The sequence below is a fragment of the Pristis pectinata genome, chromosome 6 (assembly GCF_009764475.1).
Source record: "Pristis pectinata isolate sPriPec2 chromosome 6, sPriPec2.1.pri, whole genome shotgun sequence".
Classification (NCBI taxonomy): domain Eukaryota; kingdom Metazoa; phylum Chordata; class Chondrichthyes; order Rhinopristiformes; family Pristidae; genus Pristis; species Pristis pectinata.
In genome coordinates, this window is record NC_067410.1 from 25725778 (window position 1) to 25750097 (window position 24320).

The window sequence follows — 24320 nt, forward strand, 5'->3', positions numbered from 1 at the left end:
TTTTGCTGAGTCTAATTGGTTGATTGAGCCTATATCCATCGCTGATTGGGAGCGATTGCTGTCATTCACAGGGGATGCGCTCCTTCGGGGGCAGAGAGGCTTGAATTTCCATTGAGAACTCCGGGCTGTGCAGCGCAGCAGCGGAGCTATTTATAAATGGAAGTCTGTCGCATTCAGTGCTTAATATTTTCGCTTCTCATAAGGTTTTCAGTCACGGATGATCAAACAGTGCCTGTTATAATGTGGTCCACAGCAGAGTAAGTACATACTTTCAAGATTCAAGCGATGTAACTTGGATAAGAAAAGTATTCTAAATATTTTACTGGTATATTTCCACAAAATATCGATGTTTTGAGAATAATCATCGTGGTTTACCATCAAAATGTACACACATATATGAGAAAACAAAATTAGTGCCATATTTTATTCTAAATAAACAGAATAATAAACATTTTATTCTACTGCAGTCTGCTGTTCCAGTGACCATCTGTTGACTGGATTAACAATTAAGGGTTTCATAAAGGGCGAGATTAATACTGAAAACGCAAAGAAACTAACTGTTTAGGTTATCAATTGTAATAAAGTCTCTGAAAGGTAGATGTAGACTTAGTAAGCCATGAAGTTCAAATCACTTATTATTTTCTATTTATGCAAAATTCGTTAAATTTCATATTTAATCCCGTAATTTGTTCTTCTGTCTCCTCGGTTCCAGGAGTAGCTGTAGTTGAATAAAACAGAAAATCCGTTAAATGACTTGGTCTACAACAGAAATGTTAATCCTTTGTGAGAACCTCAGGGTGCAGCTAGTAATTTTCAAAATCAATTCCGATTTCTAACATTTGTTCTTTTTTAAATCCTGTTGTTAATTCGACTTTATACACTTTTTTTCACCTTCAAAAGAACATAAAGTATTTGATTCTATTTTTAACCGAACTATGTATAGTTCTATTTTGTAATTACGAATTTAATCTGGAGACCTGGCTGTGCTGTACAGATGGAACTTTGGCGATCATGCTGGTCATTGTGGACATGTGATTCCTTTAATCTTGTATAAGACATTCGGAGATGCTGCAATCAGGCAGTGACCCGACAATGTTAGATTTTGCTATGTCCTGAGTTGCATTCTTCCAATTTCCTGTGTTGCCTGTAAAAGTTTTAGTTTCTAGCTTCAGCGCTCGATGTGATACCCAATGCAATCTGCGAGAAGTAGACCGCATGAAAAACACTTATGATGCTGGGGGAACTCAACAAGCCAGGCAGCATCCGTGGAGAAATGCAGGCGGTCAACGTTTCGGGCCAAGACCCTTCTTCAGGACTGAAGATGGGGAAAGGGGAAATGTAGGATGGAAAATCAGAGCAGTGATAGGTGGAGAAAAGAGGGGAGGCAGGGTGGGCACAAAGCGGCGATAGGTAGATGCAGGTAAGAGATAGTGATAGTCAGGTGTGGGGGAGGAGGGGAGAGCAGATCCACGGGGGATGGGTCATAGGTAAAGAGAGAAAAAAAGGGTAGAAGGGAGAGAGAGAGAGAGAGAGGCTAGGAAAGGGAAGAAAACAAGGGGGACACAAGAAATTCTGCAGGTGCTGGAATCTGGAGCAACACACAAAAAGTGCTGGAGGAACTCAGCAGGTCAGGCAGCACCTATGGAGGGAAATAATCAGTCGACTTTTCGGGCTGAGACCCTTCATCAGGACTGGAAAGGAAGAAGGCAGAAGCCTGAACAAGAAAGTGGGGGAGGGGGAGGAGCACAAGCTGGCAAGTGATAGATGAGCCCAGGTGATAGGCGAGTCTAGGTGAGAGGGGGAAGATAGGTGTGGTGGGGGAGAGGGATGATGTAATAGCTGAGAGGTGATAGGTGGAAGAGGCAAAGGGCTGAAGAAGAAGGAATCTGGTAGGAGAGGGCACCAGTGTAGAGGAGGCCACATTGGCGATACCAAACGCAGACTAGGTGACCATTTCGCAGAACACCTGCGCTCTGTCCGTAACCGCGATCTGCATCTCCCCATTGCCAGTCACTTCAGCTACCCCTCCCACTCCATCACTGATATGTCAGTCCTCGGCCTCCTCCACTGCCGAGAGAATTCCAAGCACAAACTGGAGGAACGGCGCCTCATTTTCCGTCTTGGAACCTTGCAGCCTGACGGCATGAACATCGAATTCTCCCACTTTAAGTAATCCCAACACCCTCCCACACCACCACCTCCAACCATGTCACTTCTTCCCTTTCCTAGCTTATCTCTCTTTTTTCTACCCCCTTTTCCCTCCCTAACTTTGACCCATCTCAGGTGGATCTGCTCTCCCCTCCTCTCCCACACCTGCCCGTCACCATCCCTTACCTGTATCTACCTATCACCTCCCTGTGCCCACCCCGCCTCCCCTCTTTTGCCCACCTATCGCTGCTCTGCTTCTCCCTCCTGTATATTGGGCTTCCCCTTTACCTATCTTCAGTCCTGAAGAAGGGTCCTGACCGGAAACGTTGACCGCCTGCTTTTCTCCACCGATGCTGCCTGGCCTGCTGAGTTCCTCCAGCATCATCGTGTTTTTCATCTAGATTCCAGCATCTGCAGTCCTTTGTTTCTCTAGAAGTAGAACGCATTGTAACCCGCTAAGCATATATTTGTATTTTTTTTCCGTTATGTATCTGTACCTGCATTATAGTGGTAAAGTCCTCTTTCCATAACTCTCCTCGCTCCTGAATATAGCAATCTGTGCCCTCTCTATGACATCCTTCTAGTTTAGCATAATTGCTGAATAATGTGCTTTGGCTGTCGCACTGTGTAATATACTCATGGATGGGTTTAATTCACGAATAAATAAACACTTCAAGTATTCGAACCAGAAATATTCCGAGAGTATGACAAAACGTGTTTAATTTATGCTCCATCCGACGATCATTTATTTCATCGACGAACTTTTAATTTGTTCAGATTTAGCCTCCATCAACCATTGCTCATATGTCCCAGAAACGTCTGGGCAAAACATCTTGCGGATGGTTCGTGGTTTAACTGAATAAAGTATATTTTCTGCAGCAGTACCTGAAGATGTCATTGTTCAAAAATAAGTTAAGCCTCAACCTTCTTTGCTGTTTAATACTTTATGTTCCATGTCCTATTGTTTTCTCGTCTGCTCCCTTTACTTTCTCGCAATTTTCTTCAATATTTTTCTAATCCCAACGGTGCGAGTACAATTGAAGTAATTTGAGACTTTGTGACCTAGGGTTAACCCTCTGGTTTTGACGAGCATTATTCCTGCAAGATGTACATTTAAGGATCGAAGAAATCTGACTGCATGTGATTGTTCAATCCCGAAAAGAGTCAACATATTTCGCTGTGATGGAATGTCGGGAACACCGGCACTGATACAATTTTCTCCCAAAAATAAACACACTTCTTTGGCGCAAATATTTAGCAGCTCCTCGTGTTAATTTACCTTCCAGATCTAATTTGACCGTGCACGTAAATAAAGCGCCACTATGTAATAAGGAAGTTTATTTGACTGGTAAATGTCCTGCCGCTTGATGTCGCAATGATCTTCTGGTTTAATATCTCAATCTATTTGATCACTTTCATTTACCTGGCAATTTTTGCCCACTCGCCAGTACACCCGACTGCTTAATGCGGGATTGTAAGAGTCCAACCGTTTTTCTATTTCCGGATTTGATAACAATGTGTGTGATTTCTTTCAATTTAATGCAGAGCCTTGTGGAAAACGGCGAACAACGCACACAGGGAGCACAATAAATCACATAATGAGGTATCGGAACTATCGTGGTATCTCAATCCCGTATTCAACAGAGGTCCGAAGAAAGTGATACTGTTCTGGCAGGACACGGTAAATGATGCAAAATTGTTAAAGCTGCTTTAAATACAACCAACAAAGAATGACTGCCGTGATACTTTAAATAAAAGGTCCAAGAAGGAATGGACCTGTAGTCCATATTGGCTAGTACCAGGGTCTGGAAAAGACTATACCCCACAATACTCTATCCATTTTCAATCCACTTTCTGATAGTCAGGCCAATGCCACCCCTTGCCAAACAGTTCCACACCACACTTTACCTTAGACTCTACCATATGTAAGGTAAATGAAAATAAAATATAAACGCAGATGCTTGAAAACTGAAATAAAAATAGAAAATAAGGTCAGCAGGTCAGGCAGTATCTGTGGAACAAGACCTGAAATATTAACACTGTTTCTCTTTCCAGAGATGCTGCCTGATCTGCTGAATGTTTTCAGCATTTTCTGCTCTTGATGCATTCCTTTGGTAAAGTGGTTAACCTGAACTCTCTCTGAAATCCATTTTCAAAGTTCCAGACTATGTATTCTTGCTGCAGTCTCCAGGGATGTTGACATACAACTTACCTACATAATTTTGCATCTTTAGTGAGGCGGCACACTCTTTCTCCCCCGGACCAAATGTATTCAGTCTTCAGAATCTTTCCTCTTACCTTAAGCAGCAAAGGCAGGTTTTTTTTCTCTATAATAGTGCCCAGACAAGTATATTTTGCTTCAGATGGAACAAGACCAATGCTTTATTCACATCTGTAATTATCTTATGTGATTGTATTCTGCACCCTTTGCTATTCAACCCAAGATTTACTTTCAAATTCTTAATTCAGGTAAAAATCAGAAACAATACCCATAATTCTAGACACCCTTATTGAATATATAATGGCTTCAAGAGTATGTGAAATATGTAGTTCCTATACTTTGTGGGAAAATAGTGTCAATAATTCAGTGTATTTAATATCCACGAAGATCACACATTTAGCTACAACTATTACAAAATTAAATGTGAAGACACACTACTTCAATAACTTGACCAATATGTTATGATTTAATGAAATAATAAATGTAATGTAAAATATTTCTACAAACTTCCAACAATTATAATCTTGAACTAGGAATGGAATGATCCTTCCTTCTAGTTCCCACTTTATGCTTCCCTATGGCAATGCAGATGAGTTGTGAAATTAGATATCAGAGGCAGAAAATTATGAGAACTCATCTACTTCCCAGTGCTACATGCAAACATGGGCTGTCTTATAAACTATTATTTGTTTTGAGTATATCAGTGTTTTTATACCTTTTACAGTAATCAGCCTTTATTCAGGTATGAAGCTACGTATCCAGTTTTCCAACTCTGAGACAGTTTTTAGTGGTGTCTTTTGTGGGCTTTCGCACTTAAACATACTGACCTATGAAATGCATTCCACCATGCCTGCATCTGGTACCCAAACTCAATCAATTTATAGTGTAATAACTGATTTAATGTTTATTACTTAAATGATTTATCCAATATAAGCATTTTGTACCAACCATTATGAACACTGAGTTAATTGCATATATACAAATAAAAAATAAATTTAGCTACATTAAAAGATGTGTTCTATTTCATCACTCGCTGTATTTTGTATTTTCAGCTGAACATCCATGATATTATGAATTCTAATGGCAGTTTGGCCCACACATTTTCTAACATTCAGGTATGATGGGATCTTATTTCATGATCATACTGTCAAGATTGCATGTTTTTTTATTATAAGAAAGCACTAAGTGAATCAAGATTTCTGTACATAATACATTTTAATCACTGGGTTTGAAGGGACAGTTTAAATTGTGAATAATATTCAGAACTTAAATAATAACTTAGAAATGAATTTGTTTACTGTTTTTATCAGAAATAATTCAGTGGTAGATGTGGAATTTGTTTCTTAGTACTGATTAAGTGCACGAGGAAACTGAATAATACAGTGCATGACTCTTTAGCTTTGAATTCACAATACTGACTGTCTTGCACTCTAGATGAGCAGAAAACAATTATCCAAATGTAATGGTGCTTTCTTCCACTGCCCCAAACCTCTCACTGATTTTTTAAAAAATTCATTTTTGGGATGTGGTCCTTGCTGGCATCTATTGCTCATCCCTTACTGCTCTTAAAATGGTGGTGGTGAGTCACTCCTAGAAGTGCTATGGTTCTCCCAATGAAGGTACTTCTACAATGCTATTGGGAGGGAGTTTCCAGGATTTAGACCTGATGAAGTGATAATAAATGAATGACTATATCCGAATCAGGACGGTGTTAGTTGTATGGGAATGTGCAGGTGGTGGTGCTCCATCTGCAGCCCTTGCCCTTCTCAGTGGTGGAGGTCAAAGGTCTGGAAGATGCTGTCAGAGCAGCCCAGGTGAATAATTGCAGTCTTTTTTGTAGATGGTACACATTGCCGCAACTGTGCACTACTGATGGAGGAATGAATATTTAGTGTGGTTTATGAGGTACCAATTATATGGGCCATTTGGTCCTGCAAACTGTTAAGCTTCCTGAGTGTTATTGGACTTTCATTTATTCAGGCAAGTGGAGAGTATTCCACTATACTCCTTCCTGTGTTTTGTAGATAATGGAAATTGGGAGATGATTCACTTGCTGCAGTCTGCTCAGCCTCTGATCTGGCTGAGTTACTGCTGAATGGAGACTGGTGGTGGGGGACTCAGCTTGAAGTCTTGTGTAGATGATTAGATTCTCCTATTGCAGATTGTAATTGCCTAGATCTTTTATGGTATGAATGTTACTTGCCTCTTATCAGGCTATAGCTGACTGTCATGTGCTAAATTTTCTGAGGAGTTGTGAATGTAATTGGACAGAGTGCAACCATCAACACACACCCTACTTCTGATCTTAAGGATGAAAGGATGGTGAAAGGAATGTCTTTGAGGGTGATTGGCCCTTGGACACTGCACTGCACTCCTGTAACAATGTCCAGACAAGATTGTGGTCAAATAGTTAAATACAGGCCATGCCCAGGTTACAAATGCCCTGCTTACAGACACCTGTACATACAAATGAGCTCCAATAATATTATCAAATTCAAAAGTCCAACATATGTATATACATTCATTCCTATGAATGGCAGAAGTAGCTTCCTCTCTCTATCCACTTTTAGTAATTATTCTTTCTTATCAGTCTTGTGTTTTTGATGCTATTCATTAAAATACTATGGAGGCAAGGTTACCATATTGAGTGATTTCCATGTAATTTCTGACTATTGGGCAAAATCAACTTTAGGACATTTCTAAAATGGAGCCAGTTTGTTACCAGGGAACAGTCTTTTTGTGTATAGGTTCTCTAGATTAAGATTTCTATGGACTGATATAATCAATTTGGACAGTTTTTTAAATCTTGTTTTTGCTGATAGTGCCTGGGGAAGCTTTCACTGTTTACTTTATGTGGTCATTTTTGAGTGGCAATTCCAAGTCTTCCCATGTCCCTACATGGTCTCTGTGGCACCTGTTAGTTGAAAAGTACTGGGGAATTCTTCACTTGGTTAGATGGAAGTATCCACATTGAAATTAGCAGAGTGCAAAATTTCCAACAGGAAATATAAATTATATCTAAGTCATTGTACACATGTTGCAACAGTGTTACGAACCAGCAACAAAAGAAACACACTGAGTCATGATTCAGTGTTAAGAACTACTTTATTAATAACTACTTATTATCATAAGTAAAATAAAAGTAAAAATGTTAGTATGTTAGAAGTAAAAAATGTTAAACCTTGAACATTAACCCAAAAACTAAACTCTTCGTGTGTGTGTGTGTGTGGGCGAAGTCCCAAACTCCAGGTCCAGGAATAGTTATTAAAGTTCAGTTCAACAAGTCATAAGGTGAAACATGAGCAAAAGGCTTCTTCACAACCACCGTTGTCTGAAGATAAGACATAGATGTAGAGAACATAGAGAGAGTAATTACGAAATCCTAATGTTCCACGATGGAACCCAAACGGCACCTCAGTGTTTACTCGGTAGTGACTTCCTCACCCTGAAAAGCATCCGAATCGTGGTTGTCCACACAAATACCTGTTTCCCTCTACAGGTCAGCAACAAAGTGAACTCCACCGGATTACTCCCAATTTCCATACGTGGATTGTAGTAACAGACACAGTTATTGTTTCTCATCCATCGATAGAGAAAACTAGCAGGCTGGTGTCTCTCTCCCTTTTCTCTCTCTCTCTCTCCTCTGACTGACTTCGACTGACTTCTTCAACTACATCATTATGTCCTTTATCTTCTGTTGACATAAGCACGCCACACACACACACACACACACACACACACACACACACACACACACACACACACACACACACACACACACACACACACACACACACACCACTATGCTCTATCTTAAAGGAACATTCACCTAGTCTGTAACAAACAGACACATAAGATTAAGAATGATATATAAATGAGATAGCAAAAATAAAATGCAAGAAGCTTAATTTTACAGTTTAAGAGATCTCCCAGTGTTAATTTTCATCTGACAGAAATGAGACCCCACTCGATTACTTTTTCAGGGCTGGAGAGTTTGTTCAATGGTGCCTATCTATTATAATGCCTTTAAGAATGTAATTAACTGTACTGTGCGTACATTAAATTTTTCATCTGTTCACAGTACTTTTTCACAGTAATCCAATTCACTGTGGATAATTAGGCTTAGCTGAAGTGATTTACAATGATTTTATTGATAATGACTGTAACAGCAGAACCTATGGAAAGGCAAACATCACTAACGTAGCCTCCCTAATTGCTCAGTAGCTGACAAAGAACTTTTTGGAGGTTAGAATTACCAATAAGGCCAGTATTTGTTGCCTGTTCCTAATTATCCTTTAAACTGAATGACTTGCTAAGCCACTTCAGAGGGTATTTAAGAGGCAAATACATTGATGAGCCTGGAGTCACATAAGGCCAATTTCCTTCCCTGAAGGGCATTAGTAAACCAGAATCTGGTCATTTTGTTGATAATTTTTAAAAATCCACTTTATTAACTGATTTTAAATTTCATAGTTGCCATATGATAATAGATATTAGCTATGTAGATTGTTAGCCTAGGATTCTAGGTTACAAGACCAATGATGATGTTGGTTAAGAAACATCCACAATTACATACTAAAGTTATTAAGAATTGATTATAAGTAAAGAAGAGATATTATTTTATAAATGCAAAACTCATCCTTTTGTTTGTAGAATGCCCTGGATTCTGCTCCATCCTGGATTGTCTTACCAACTATAAGCCATCATTGGACATATCAGCTGCCTAAATATATGCATGAGAAGCTCGGAGGATGCTCAGTATATGTGAATCACTTACCTTTTTGGAATCCAGAAATGAATGGCACTAAATCATTATTATTAATAGTGAAATTACCATTAGCACACAGGTAACATAAATTTCTAAGTGCACCACAATAGGCATGAGGTAGGTTAGAACAAAAGGAAACGAGTGTACAGTGTTTTATTTACTGATTTCACACAATGATGTGAAACTCAATAGAGAACTTAATTTGTTTTAAGTATACCTTGTATTAGTATTCTTCCCATGATGCAATGAAATTCTTCCCTCTGGTCTTGAAGGTGATAACTGAAGCTTCAGCACAGTTTCACACCCATGATGGAATGACTAAACTTAATATCCTAGACAGTAAGTGTAGGCTTTGTAGGATTTCTGATCATTGTCAGGCTTGATAAGTCCCTGCCTAATACTTATATATGAATGCACTTTTGAACAAGAATAACTACATGAAAAAGTAGTGATTAATTATATGTACGTCAAATCAGATGATTTTGGATGGATCAGGGATTAAATAGGAATGTTTAAAGTCATAAATGCAATCTTAATCTTGCTCCAGAGGAAAATATAGGAGCAAAAAAAACTCCATGGAAAAATAATCTCTAATTGTTACTTGTTTATAGCAACTACAAAGTAAACACCTAGTAGCTTCTCTGATTACTCAGTATCTATGCCATACAACTAGCAAGGTGCCAGGTTATTTGAGTTAAATGATTTTTCCTGGTTAATAATAGCTTAACGTAATGTGGTACAGCACTTCTGAACTGGACAGGTAAAAATCCATTGAGGGCCCTGATTCTCAATCTAGTGAATGAACACATTCAGGAGAGGAGCTGGGAGAAAATCTGATAAAAGTACTTGGTAAACTACAAAGAATTACCCTTGAGAAAGAAAGAACTAAAATTTCATATTGGTTGCTTGTATCAGTAAATGCAAACCATTCTGTACTTTTGAATCTATTAGTGGTCTTGGGATTGAAAGAAACTCATGTTGCATCATTCCGCATTATCTTTTTTTAGGATAACTAGGCTAGATTAGGCCTTATTCCAATTTGAATTCATGCTTTAAGGTCACTTGAATAAACTTGTAGATAATTAATTGTGCTAATCCAGTCCTAAATAATTTATCTAGCCTAATACTTTCATGATATGGTTTGACAAACAATTAGTGTGCTGAAACCTGAGCATTATCTAATCATATTGGTGCACTGAACTCTGCAATTAGATTACAAGAAAATAGGAGCAGGAGTAGACCACCAGTTTATGTGAACTGATAAGTAATTTCTAAGAATGTGTATTGTAGCTTTCAGTATCGTGCATTGGTAAACAAACAAAAAGTTCTGTTTGGTTATTGATTTTAGGTCCTGGATTATTGTATGCCTTAATAATAACATATAAAGCCTCTAAACTGTAAAGGTATTAAACTTGGTTTATAATTTATAAATGAAATTGACTGATTAAACAAAAATTGAACAGCAAATAATCTGATAGAATAGTTATATATTTTTCGTAACATATTTTTGATCTAATTGATTTAATAAAAGACTGCAAAAGAATTAATCAAATTTTGGCGCTCTTCCCTTCAAATTTGCCATCCTCACTACCCTCCTCAAAAACCTATCCTTGATTTATTTTCACAAACCTCCCTGTCCTCTCCAAAGTCCTTTCATATATTTTTGCCTCCAAGTCTGTTTCTCTTTCCTGCAACCCCATGTTTAAATCCCACCATTAGCTTTCTGCCCCTACAGATGTATTGACAAGGTATTTATAAAAGCTGCAAATTACTGGAGTAATTTTTTTACTTTTGCTCTTTATCCTTCTCAACCTGCCTGCATCTCTACACTGCACCTATTTCAATACTTTTCATCATCAACCAGGTGGGTGTGACTGACCTTGCTTGGTTCCCTTCCTATTTATCCAGTGTAGCCAGTGAACCTGCTGCAGTGATTTCTCATCCTGTCCTACCTAGTACCTCTAGATTCTGACAAGGATTTATCTTTAGCCCTCTTCTATTTCTCATAAATGTGCTGCCCCTCAGCAACATCATCCAAAGACATTAGGTTCCACATGTACACTGTTGGTCCTGAGATGCACCTCTCTGTAATCTCTACCATGTTGCTTGTCCAACATCCAGCCCCTGATTGTCAGAAATTTTCTCCAACTAAACATCGGGATAATTAAAGCTGTTCCTCCAATTCTTTTCTTTCCTCTGATCACTTTCAGCTTGATACTGAACCATACTGTTTGTAGCCTGACGTCCAATTTGATTCTGAAGTGAGCTTCTGGTCACTCATTCTTTCTATCATCAGGGCCCCCTACTTCCACCTCTATAACATCACCTCTTGTATACAGTCAGTAGAGACAAGAGACCAGAAACTTTTTTCACAAGATCACAACACAAATTAGTCACACATGACTCTGGAAATAGATTGTTTCACTTTTTGTTTAATGATAGAACATGTTCTCACACTGTTCTTAGAAGTAATTATTTTTCATGGCTTTATCACAGAGGCAAATTTAGGTTTGTAAGAGTTAAAATGACAAAATTGCTTTATACTCATTAAACTCAATATTCTTCTTCCAGATCTGTAGTGACAGCAGATACCAAAGTCCTAGCTGATGATGGTAAGCTTTCCAATGAAAGGTGATCAACCCAAAATATTCACATTGTTTTCTCATTGCATCCTCTACCTGAGCAGCTCATAATTTTACGGCATTTAGTTTTTACTTCGGGTGTCTAGCCTATTGCTTTTGTAAGCTTTTATTTGTCTGATGTTTTAATGCTGTTAAAATTGTAGACAGAAAAATTACCCGATAATTTTTGGCAACCCGATAACCAACGGCAGAGTGCATTATTGGTCTGGAATGATCTATAATGTCCAAAAAGTAAATAATTGTTTTTCTAGCAATACTTGTTTTTATTTTAATTAGAATCAGCTGAATTCTGTGAACAGAGCAAACACTTCCCAAATCTTTTCAGAAAATAGAAACCTTTCAGAATAAGGTGGCTACATAATTGTCATTTTAAAAATATTCAGACATTTACTCAAAAAGCCATGAATTTATTTTCTTTCCTCAACTTTTTCCACAAATCTTTCCCTCCCTTCCTGATGACATCAAATCCTCAATGAGGTAGAATGTTAATGGGTTGGCTTTGGTGGTGTGACAGACGGTACTGCTGGCCCACTTCCCCAAGGTGGAGCCAGCAGAGCATAACCTGCTCCTGTCCTGTATGGAACTCACTAGGCTGTGGCCTGGTGGGAATCGTAATTGACCTGGAATGCTCAGTTCCTCATTTAATAATGTTATCAGTGGATTGATCGCAATTACATGTCCAAGTGTTGAAATAGACCAGATATGACCTTATAACACATTTGGAATTAGATTATCCTCTGCATATAAAATCAATGGGCTGGATTGTGCACATCATTACCCAGACCTTGCGTTTCCTCCCCACCCCCACCTCTCCATGTGATCCCCACTATTACATTAACCTTTCTCAGGTCTCCCTATTGTGGCCATTCCATGAAGCAGAGTGGTCTGCAAGTAAATGGGATTTAGACAGCAGATCAGGATGCTCTGCCCACACTGCTTGGTAGTCTTGACGGCTCACTGCTATCAAAGGCCTTTACAAATGTTTCTAATGATGAGACATTTAACAAGTGTTAAAATATACTTAAATAATTCAAATGTCTTTAGAAAACAAATTATTAAAAGTAAAAACATTAAAAAATCTTTATTTACAAACACATTTGACTGATACAAATTAAATAAGAACATTAATACAAATTAGTATAAAGATAAACAACATTTGTTGACCTTCAGTTATCTTTACTATCTTTGATCAGATAAATATTGCCATGTTACATGTAACAGCCATGACTGGCACAAAGCTGAGAGTCTAGATGTAAAATAATTCTATCCATTCAGCTCAGGATGTTTGTGCTCCATCCCTGGACTCAATGCTGGTATCTGGAGTTTCAATGTGCAGGTATGGAGGTCAGGAATGTGCTGACCCAGGCAACACTGTTTTCCCATGGAGACCTGGCTGATGATCTGGGCTAATAGTCATATGATTTTCAAGATAAATGTTGGTTCCATTGAGCAGAATTAACTAAAAACAAAATTGCAATTACAAATGCAAAGAATTATTTGTGTCCCTTCTTTTCAGTGAGGGAGGATTTAATGCAGAAATTAGACAACAGTTTAGGACAGGTACAATGGAGATGAATAAATCTTTACCTGTCTTTTTCCTTGCATATTGTATCTCAAACTGCTCTGAAGAGGTAGAATGGATTACATATGAAAAAGCATTTATGAATATAATCACTAAAGATACATAGTCTAACTGGGGTAATGTAGTGGGTCATATTGGAAAAAGCAAATTTTGCTTTTTTGCCATAGAATTTAAAATTTACTGGTGCACTTTATTTTTAAACAGATGCCATTAAGCTGGTCATCAGTGCTTTAAAAGCAAACGAGGTCCCTTATACAGCCATTTTCACAGCCAGCAGGAGTTCTAAGGTATAAAGTATTTAAACCGCTACCAATTTCATCCTGTCCAAATATTTATTTATAATTATGTGCTCTTAAATTTTCTTATGTTCATGTTAGTTTTCATGTCTGTTTATGCCCATGTTTTACATACTGAATTACTAATTTAGCCACACAGCTCTGAGTGCTGAGCTCAGAAGCTCCCCATCTACCTGTCCAGTAGGAGAATGGCAACAGGAAAAATACATAAATCTTTAATCTGCTTCTCCATGCCTCCTTGTAGCCCATTGGTAGATGCTGGTTGCCCAAGAACAATAAACTCTTATTCAACTCAAGCACCACGAGGCTATAGAAGGGAAGGTGTGTGTGTGTGTGTGGGGGGGGTTGAAGTGAGAGTAACAAATCTGTCACCAAACAATTAGCTAAAAATGTTAGCATTTGTGTGTTTGCAAAATGCAAACCCGCATTTTAGAGCAGACTAGGACAATCACCTGGTTGTAGATAAAAACAGATACAGTGTTAAAAGAAAAATCCAAAGGCAAGACATTTCTGTTGCCCATCTTGGAAGCCTGAGAATGTTGTATCTTAAAGTGATTTGCAACATTTTTTAAAAAATAGAATTTTAGAAGTAAAACTTAAATAATCCACTATCCAACTATCTGGAAATCCCAATGGCTTGGCATCTGGCTTATCAGTAGTGTTTGCCACACTCCCTCTTACTCTTATCAGGGGCTGGTTCCCATCACTTCCCTTTCCACTCACCAGGGCCCTAGTTCCTGCACTTCCTCTAACACACCAGTTCCCGTGTTCCTTCTGACACACTGGTGGTCCCAGTTTCCTACCCTCCCTCTCCACTCACCAGGACCTTGATTCTGCAGTCCCTTTAACACAATGGGACCATGGTTCCTCTGCTCCCTTCCCATTCCCCATGCCCCAGTTCCCACGTTCTCTCTAACATACCCAGGCCTAGTTTTCATGCTTCTTTCCCACACAGTAGGGTCGCATTTTACACATACCCATTCAACCTACTCCCTTTCAACTCACCTTGTTCACCAGAAAATTTATTATCCTACTGTGTAACATCTTTAAAAACATCAATTAAGAGTGTTGAAATATTAATAGAAAGAACATCCAATAGTCCAGAAAATCTGCCAATCTGGCATCACCAAAGTCCTGAGTGTGCCGGATTAGCAGAATTATGCAATATAGCGTAGAAAGTCAAACTGATCTTTGAAGATTTTGCATTTGCCTTCAATTGATAGGAAATGTTAGTATTCCTAATTGCACATAATGAAATTAATTTCTTCCTGAGACATAAATGATTCCATTGCCTGGTTTCCTGGTCAACGTTCTTGTTCAATGAAGATCACCAACAACAATTTATTGGTCATTTATCTGATTGCTGACTGTAGTCCTAGTTGCATGTAGTTTTGTGCTTCCTTTAGATGCAAGTGAGTGCATCACATAAGTAATCTAATGTAGGAGGCCAGTTAATTTAACTAGATAGAGATATTGGTAATTTTAATATCATGTTGTAATATCCACCTAATTCTATGCAATATGTAATGTGTGGCATGATTAGTGGTAAGATATGTTGAAAGTTTGGGAATCTAACACCTGTGTTATGAGACCTGAAGTAGTATTTACTTTGACAGTGAAAAGGCCACAGAAGAGTTTCTAGACAAAATTTCTATCTCTCAATCATTTTCTTTCATCCAACATCCATGGAATTTGTATCTATATCAATATTTATGCACTCTTTACTACACATCTAACAGAATAACTCTAGCTACACCTCTACTAGCCTTAAACCTTGAATTCTTTTGTTGAAACAATGAACAAGTTTAATTCAATGGTAATTTTAATATTTATTGCTGGAAATTCATTTCTGAAACCACTATTTTACAGGTGGTCAGACATTCTTTCAGTGATGTCATGAGCACTGGTAGGAAGCTTCTGCAAATCCCAAGCTGGAAACCAGTACTCTCCCATAAATGTTACAGATGGCGAAAAAACCCTGCATTCTCTTCATTGCCAAAAAGATAACAATTAAATTTGGAGATCAGCCAGAGATAGATTTGACTAACAAAACATTTGGGAGCACTGCTAAAGTTAATTACCAGGGATTCAACATGTACTGCAGATCAAGCCATGTAAGTCATGATAAATTTATAACACTTTAACGTTTAGGCAACTTGCACTGGATTGAGAATGTTTTTTATAGACATGAAACCTCTTCATACATATGGTTAAAGAGACATTCAACACCTTCCTTATTATGATATCTGAGAATCATATTTGTTTTAATAATCTGAATAAATTAAAAATCTTTTTTTATTGACTGAAATGAGTTTAAATAGTGACATTTCTTGGTACATGCATGAAATTGCTTATTATTCAGGTTTTAAGTTTATAATTATTGTCAGCAAGATCACTGAGAATAAATTAATGATATATACCATTCTAAGATAAAGAGTACCTTAGAATGTTATATATCATTACTTTACAGATGATCTTACTGATTTGAGTATAAGGATTTTCTAAGTAATATTTTTTATGACATTTTTATTATGTCTAAATTATACTCTGTACATCTTAACACAGAATTTGTATGCATTATTACAATATGTGAAATTTGTCTGAAAGCTGGATGTTTATACAGAGTATTGATTTGCATTGCAATATTCTTACATCAGTCTGAAAATTGGACAATAGAATACTTAGATTTGAAATGGAAAAGGAACATGTGAATGTTAGCTAAAACTTAGTTTTGACATTGCATGCAGTCTAGGAGGTTTGGAATAACAGTTTTATTTAAAAACCTAGTGATTGCTGAAAAATAGTTTGAAAGACTCAGTTATTTGAATGAAAACAAGAATGGAAGTGATACTGGCACACGATGTCTGCATTATTTAGGATTTTGAATTTGAGTAGGTGGTTAAATTCATCTTGGGTTGTTGTGATAAACACCTAAAACTGTACTCTAGGTTCTGAAGTTCCATTCCATTGGCTTAAATAGAATGGAATTTCAGAACTGGAGTGCCACATACTATGGTACTACACTGCATGTGACTGACAGTGTTTTTTTAAATATTTTGAAAAGCTGTTAACAATACAAGAAATCATAAATATTGGGGTGGTCTGAAAGCACACACGGATGTAAATAGAGTTGATTCTGGATAGTGAAAGAGATACCTGGTGTTGGATTGTTCGATATCAATGACAAGTGCAAAACATGGAAAATGTCATATTATCTACCTTAGTTATTCCCCATTTTGGATAAGTAAATTCATCAATAATTATTTACAATATCTAATGTGGGTATCTATCGGTGGGTGAGCATTTGGGAGACAGTGACCATTGCTTCATAACCTTTAGAATTGTCATGGACAGGGATAGGAGCAAAGAGGACGGGAAGATATTTAATTGGGGAAGGTGGATTATGAGGCTATAAGGCAGGAACTTGGGAGTGTAAATTGGGGTGACATTTTTGAAGGGAAATGTACTATGGAGATGTGGTCGATGTTCAGGGATCTTTTGCAGGATGTTAGGGATAAATTTGTCCCGGTGAGGCAGAGAAGGAATGGTAGGGTGAAGGAACCGTGGGTGATGAGAGAGGTGGAACAACTAGTTAGGAAGAAGAGGGCAGCATACATAAGGTGTCAGCAGCAAGGATCAGACAGGGCTCGTGAGGAATATAGAATAGCAAGGAAGGAGCTTAAGAAAGGGCTGAGGAGAGCGAGAAGGGGACATGAAAAAGCTTTGCCGAGTAGGGTTAAGGAGAATCCCAAGGCTTTTTTCTCATACGTAAAGAGAAGAAGGATGGCTAGGGTAAAGGTAGGCCTGATTAAAGACAAAGGTGGGAAGATGTGCCTGAAAGCTATGGAAATGGGTGAGGTTCTCAATGAATACTTCTCTTCAGTATTCACCAAGGAGAGGGGTCTTGATGATGCTGAGAACAGTGTAGGTGAGGGTAATGTTTCTAGAGTATGTAGATATTAAGAGAGAGGATGTGTTGGAGTTGTTAGAAAATATTAGGACAGATTAAGTCCCCGGAGCCCGACGGAATATTTCCCCAGGCTGCTTCATGAGGCAAGGAGAGATTGCTGAACCGTTTGGTTAGGATCTTTTGAGTCCTCATTGTCAACGGGGATGGTACCAGAGGATTGGAGGGTGGTGAATGTTGTCCCCTTATTCAAAAAAGGTAGTAGGGATAGTCCAGGGAATTATAGACCGGTGAGCCTTACGTCTGTGGTGGGTAAGCTGTTGGAAAGGGTTCTAAAAGATAGGATCTATGAGCATTTGGAGAATCATGGAACTGATTAGGACAGCCAGCATGGCTTTGTGAAGGGAAGATCTTGCCTCACAAGCCTCATAGGGGTTCTTTGAGGAGGTGACCAGGAAGATTGATGCAGGTAGTGCAGCGGATGTGGTCTACATCGATTTTAGTAAGGCATTTGACAAGGTTCCGCATGGTAGGCTTCTTCAGAAGGTCAGAGGCCAAGGGATCCAGGGAAACTTGGCTGTGTGGATTCAAAATTGGCTTGCCTGTATAAAGCAGAGGGTTGTGGTGGAGGGAGTGCATTCGGATTGGAGGGCTGTGACTAGTGGTGTCCCACAGGGATCGGTTCTGGGACCTCTACTTTTTGTGATATTTATTAACGACTTAGATGAGGGGGTGGAAGGCTGGGTTAGCAAGTTAGCAGATGACACAAAGATTGGTGGTGTTGTGGATAGTATAGAGGGCTGTAGAAGCTTGCAGAGGGATATTGATAGGATGCAGAGCTGGGCTGACAAGTGGCAGGTGGAGTTCAATCCAGAGAAGTGTAAGGTGGTACACTTTGGAAGGACAAACTCAAGGTGGAGTACAAGGTAATGGCAGGATTCTGGGCAGTGTAGAGGAGCAGAGGGATCTGGGGGTTCATATCCACAGATCACTTAAAGTTGCCTCGCAGGTGGATAGGGTAGTTAAGAAAGTTTATGGGATGTTAGCTTTCATAAGTCGTGGGATCGAGTTTAAGAGCCGTGAAGTGATGATACAGCTTTACAAAACTCTGGTTAGGCCACACTTAAGAGTACTGTGTCCAGTTCTGGTCACCTCATTATAGGAAGGATGTGAAGGCGTTGGAAAGTGTGCAGAGGAGATTTACCAGGATGCTGCCTGGATTAGAGAGTATGGATTATGAGGAGAGACTAAAGGAGCTAGGGCTGTTCTCATTGCAGAGAAGGAGGATGAGGGGAGACATGATAGAGGTATACAAGATATTGAGAGGAATAGATAGAGTGGACAGCCAGCGCCTCTTTCCCAGGGCGCCAATGCTCAAAACAAGAGGACATGGCTTTAAGGTAATGGGTGGGAAGTTCAAGGGAGACGTCAGAGGGAGGTTTTTCACCCAGAGACTGGTTGGTGCATGGAATGTGCTGCCTGGGGCGGTGGTGGAGGCTGATACATTGGACAAGTTCAAAAGATTGTTAGGTAAGCATATGGAGGAACTTAAGTTAGAGGGATATGTGGGAGGAAGGGGTTAGATAGTCTTAGGTGTGGTTTGAAGGGCGGCACAACATGGTGGGCCGAAGGGCCTGTATTGTGCCGTATTGTTCTATGGTTCTATGGGTATTTCAATGCTATCAGTAAATATTTTTTTAAATGTAAGCTTCTTCCTATTTGCAAACTGAAATAAAAGGACTACTTTTTGATTATTGTTCAATTTTATCACACCCAGGCTTTTACTGAATTATGGTGCTGTTGGAAAACTGAAGCAACTTACCATTAGGTATGGATATTACTTGATGCATAACGCTCTTAAATTCTTCTCGGAATCAAATAAACTGAGGCCGATTGGCTATCATATAACTTAGTACATTACTCAGTTTCCTTACGTTTTGTTTCAATTAACATAAGATTATTATTTTAACATAATATATTATCCAGAATAAATAAATTGTGTGTATAAAACAAACAGAGGGAGTTGTGGAAAGATGCATTTTTGCTAAATCATGTTATTAAGAATGAATTTAGAAGAACCTCTTGCAATAATGTTTCATAAATGACCTTAATCCAGATTACATTTCAAGGATGGCTTAATCAGTGTTTTGGGACTACTGTGATTGACCTGTCAACTCATCAAAATATGATAAATGGGATGGAAGAAATTAAATAGGAAAGAGGAGATTTTTTAAAAGTATAGTTTTGTTTAAATTTTGGGTTAGTAATTATTGCTGTTTATAGAGTTTTCCTCTTGGTCATTGCATAGTGCATCTACATGTATGTCTTGTCATAATGTTTACTCTATCAGCTTGAATCCTGGTGGGTTACAAGGGAAGTGCATTTGATTCTTGGATTTGTATGCATTTCTGACACACAACAAGAAAGAGTACCTCTGCATTTGTTGGAAAGAAATGTATTTCCCTAAAGTGAATGACAATTTGATTTTGAAATGACTCATATCTTACCTAAGAACCTTTTGGAAAAGTGATTAAAGCCTTATTATAAATCCCATGGCATTTTTTTCAGCTATCCATGTCCAATTATTCCTAGGTATTCTTGAAATGATTACATAATAGCCCTTCTCATGCTCAACAATTTTCTCCTCTTCTTTCTTTTAAAGGTATGAACTTTCTGAGTTCCCACAAACGTAAATCATTGTCTACATTCTTACATGATATCGTTTATAGGTATGCTTGACAATAAACAATGAAGATAACTTCAGGACATACTGCTGCCGCTTTGCGTGTATCTGCTCCACGGCTTGCTGGAGAGGGAGCATTGCCAATTTTTCCCTTTATAACCTGGAAGGAGATAGCCTCTACTGCTTCCCTGGGCAGAGAATTCCACAGATTCACTACTCTCTGGGAAAAGCAGTTTCTCCTCATCTCTGTCCTAAATCTATTCCCCCGAATCTTGAGGCTATGTCCCCTAGTTCTGGTCTCACCTACCAGTGGAAACAACCTTCCTGCCTCTATCTTATCTATCCCTTTCATAATTTTATATGTTTCTATAAGATCCCCTCTCATTCTTCTGAATTTGAGCAAGTATAGTCCCAGGTGACTCAATCTCTCCTCATAGGCTAACCCTCTCATCTCCGGAATCAACCTGGTGAACCTCCTCTGCATCATCCCCAAAGCCAGTATATATTTTCTCAAGTAAGGAGACCAAAACTGCACACAGTACTCCAGGTGCAGCCTCACCAGTACCCTGTACAGTTGCAGCATAACCAACCTGCTCTTAAATTCAATCCCTCCAGCAATGAAGGCCAATTTGCCTCTTGATAACCTTTTGCATATGCAAACCAACCTTTTGTGATTCATGCACAAGCACTCCCAAGTCCCTCTGCACAACAGCATGCTGCAATCTTTCACCTTTTAAATAATAATCTGATCTTCATTTTTCCTTCCAAAGTGGATGACCTCGCATTTATCAACATTGTACTCCATCTGCCAGACCCTTGCCCACTCACTTAACCTATCTACGACTCTCTGCAGACTCTCCGCATCCTCTGCATAATTTGCTTTTCCACTCAATTTTAGTGTCATCAGCAAACTTAGATACGCTACGCTTGGTCCCCTCTTCCAAATCGTTAATGTATACCATGAACATTATTGGCACTACTGATTGCCAACCAGAGAAACACCCATTTATCCCAACTCTCTGCCTTTTGTTGGTTGACCAATCCTCTATCCATGCTAATACATTACCTCCAACACCATGCATCCTTATCTTATGGATAAGACCTTTATGCAGCATCTTATCGAATGCCTTCTGGAAATCCAAGTATACAACATCCACCTGTTCCCCTCTATCCATGGCGCTTGTTATATCATCAAAGAGCTCCAGTAAGTTTGTCAAACAGGACCTGCCCTTCCTGAATCCATGTGGTGTCTGCCTGATGGAACCATTTCTATCCAGATGTCTCACTGTTTCTTCCTCAATGCCAGCTTCAAGCATTTTCCTGACTACAGATGTTAGGCTAACTGGCCTATAATTACTTGCCTTTTGCCTACATTCTTTTTTAAACAGTGGCCTGACATTCGCTGTCTTCCAATCTGCCGTGACCTGCCCAAAGTACAGAGAATTTTGGTAAATTATCACAAACGCCTCAATTATAACTTCTGCCATTTCTTTCAGTACCCTGGGATTGATCCCATCAGGACCAGGGGACTTGTCTACCTTAGGCCCACTAGTTTGCTCATCACTACCTCTTTAGTGACAGCGATTGTATTGAGATCCTCCCTTCCCATCGCTTCCATAACATCTCTCTTTGGCATGTTAGACGTGTCCTTCACCATGAAGACCGACACAAAATAGCTGTTCAAGGCCTCAGCCATTTCCACATTACCTAATATTAATTCCCCTTTATCTTCCAAGGGACCTACTGTACCTTCACTTTAGCCACCCTCTTCTGCTTTATATAATAAAAACTTTTACTATCTGTTTTTATATTTTGTGCTAGTTTACTTTCATAATCTATCTTCTCTTTCCTTATTGCTTGCTTAGTGGTGCTTTGTTGTTTTTTTAAGTTTTCCTGATCTTCCAGTTTCCCACTACTCTTGGCAACTTTGTATGCATGAGCTTTTAGCTTTTATTTCCTTAGTTATCCAAGGCTGGCTCTCCCCACCCTTACTACCCTTACTTTTAACTGGAATATACTTTTGTTGAGCGCTGTGAAAAATCTCTTTGAAGGTCTTCCACTGTTCTTCAACTGTCCCACCATATAGCCTATGTTTCCAGTCTACACTAGCCAACTCCTCCCTCATCCCATTGTAGTCTCCCTTGTTTAAGCATAATACACTGGTTTTAGATCGAACTATTGCACCCTCCATTTGTATGAGAAATTCAGTCATACTATGATCACTCTTTCCCAGAGGATCCCTAACTACAAGATTGTTAATTTTACCTGTCTCATTGCACAGGACCAGATCTAAGGTAGCATTTTCCCTTGTAGGTTCACAAACATGCTGTTCAAGAAAGCTATCACAGATGCATTCTATGAAGTCATCCTCCAGAATGCCTTGACCAACTTGATTTGTGGAAATTAAAGTCCCCCATGACAACTGCCATTCTACTCTTGCATGCATCAAATATTTCTTGGTTTATTGCCTGTGCCACTGTAATGTTATTATTCGGTGGCCTATAGACAACTCCTACTAGTGATTTTTTTTTCCCTTTACTATTCCTAATCTTCCTAATGCCCAATCGCTACCCAGATGGACTCAACATTCTGCTCCTTAGATCTTATATCGTCTCTCACTATCGCCATATTGCGCTACAATATCTCACTATATTTTAATAAATATTTCTCCTTGGTGTTTACTGACCTTGCACATTGTCTACCTGCAATGCACTTCCCTGTTACATTAAGGTGGATAAATCCCCAGGGCCTGACCAAGTCCATTCTCTGACTTTGTGGGAGGTTAGAGAAGAAATTTGGAGGTCCTTGCAGAGATATTTGCTTCATCGTTAGCCACTGGTGAAGTTTCTGAAGACTGGAAGGTGGCTAATGTTGTTCTGTTGTTTAAGAAGGGTAGCAAGGACAAACCGGGGAACTACAGGCCAGTCAGCCTGACATCAGTAGTGGGAAAGTAATGTATAAAAGTAAGGAAGTGTTGATGAGGCTCTATGGGGCACTGGTGAGGTCTCATTTGGAATACTGTGTGCAGTTTTGGGCCCCTTATCTTAGGAAGGATGTACCGATGTTGGAGAGGGTTCAGAGGAGATTTACGAGCATGATTCCCCGAATGAAAGGGCTTACATATGATGAGCGTTTGTCAGCATTTGGACCGTACTCACTGGAGTACAGAAGAATGAGAGGGGACCTCATAGAAACATTTAAAATGTTGAAAGGACTGGACAGAGTAGATGTGGCTAAGCTGTTCCCCTTAGTGGGTGAGTCCAGGACTAGAGGGCACAGTCTTAGAATTAGAGGGTAACAGTTTAAAACAGAAATGAGGAGAAATTTCTTTAGCCAGAGGGTAGTAAATTTATGGAATTCTTTGCCACATTCAGCTGTGGAGGCCCGATCATTGGGGGTGTTTAAGGAAGACATTGATAGGTATCTAATTAGTCAAGGTATCAAGGGATATGGGGATAAGGCCGGAAATTGGGGCTAGATAGAGAGTTTTAGTTTGGCTCGTGGAGCACTCGATGGGCCGAATGGCCTACTTCTGCTCCTTTATCTTGTGATCTTGTGCAAGTTACTGGAGGGAATTCTGAGGGACAGGATCTACCAGCATTTGGATAGACCGAATCAGTGTGGCTTTGTGTGCGGAAAGAAGTGCTTGATGAACCTTTGAGTTTTTTGAAGAGGTAACCAAAAAGGTAGATGAGAGTAGGGCAGTGGATGTTGTCTATTTGGACTTTGGCAAGGCCTTCGACAAGGTCCTGCATGGTAGGCTGGTCTGGAAGGTTAGGTCCCATGGAATCCAGAATAGTTTGGTGGATTCAAAATTGGCTCGGAGGTGGGAAGCAGAGGGTGGTGGTTGAAGGTTGTTTCTCAGAATGGAGGCTGGTGACTAGGTGTGCCATAGGGGTCAGTGTTGGGACCCTTGCTATTCATTATTTATATAAATGTTTGGGATGTGAATGCATAAGGCTTGATCAGTAAGTTTGAGGCTGACATGAATTAGTAGGTGTTGTTGATAGTGAAGAAGGTTATTTTAGATTACAGGGGGATCTTGATCAGTTCAGGAAGTGGGCCGATGAGTG

At 39.2% G+C, this 24320-nt stretch overlaps 1 protein-coding gene across 1 annotated transcript; it reads left to right on the forward strand.

Moving 5' to 3' along the window:
- Positions 1 to 140: 140 nt before the first annotated feature.
- Positions 141 to 19358, forward strand: LOC127572085 (V-type proton ATPase subunit S1-like). The gene is made up of 8 exons (XM_052018952.1): positions 141 to 257; positions 3694 to 3829; positions 5422 to 5484; positions 9023 to 9216; positions 11709 to 11749; positions 13566 to 13648; positions 15527 to 15771; positions 19342 to 19358. Exons 1-7 carry the CDS (start codon positions 157 to 159, stop codon positions 15662 to 15664), a joined length of 756 nt encoding a protein of 251 aa, XP_051874912.1. The 5' UTR covers positions 141 to 156; the 3' UTR covers positions 15665 to 15771; positions 19342 to 19358.
- Positions 19359 to 24320: the final 4962 nt, after the last annotated feature.

What these genes read in the sequence shown, in the direction of transcription:
- LOC127572085 (XM_052018952.1), top strand. Translation starts at nt 157, where the DNA reads ATGGAAGTCTGTCGCATTCAGTGCTTAATATTTTCGCTTCTCATAAGG. An exon ending in TACTGTTCTGGCAGGACACG is followed by an intron (nt 3,830 to 5,421) that starts GTAAATGATGCA and finishes TTGTATTTTCAG; the next exon opens with CTGAACATCCATGATATTAT. An exon ending in ACACATTTTCTAACATTCAG is followed by an intron (nt 5,485 to 9,022) that starts GTATGATGGGAT and finishes TTTTGTTTGTAG; the next exon opens with AATGCCCTGGATTCTGCTCC.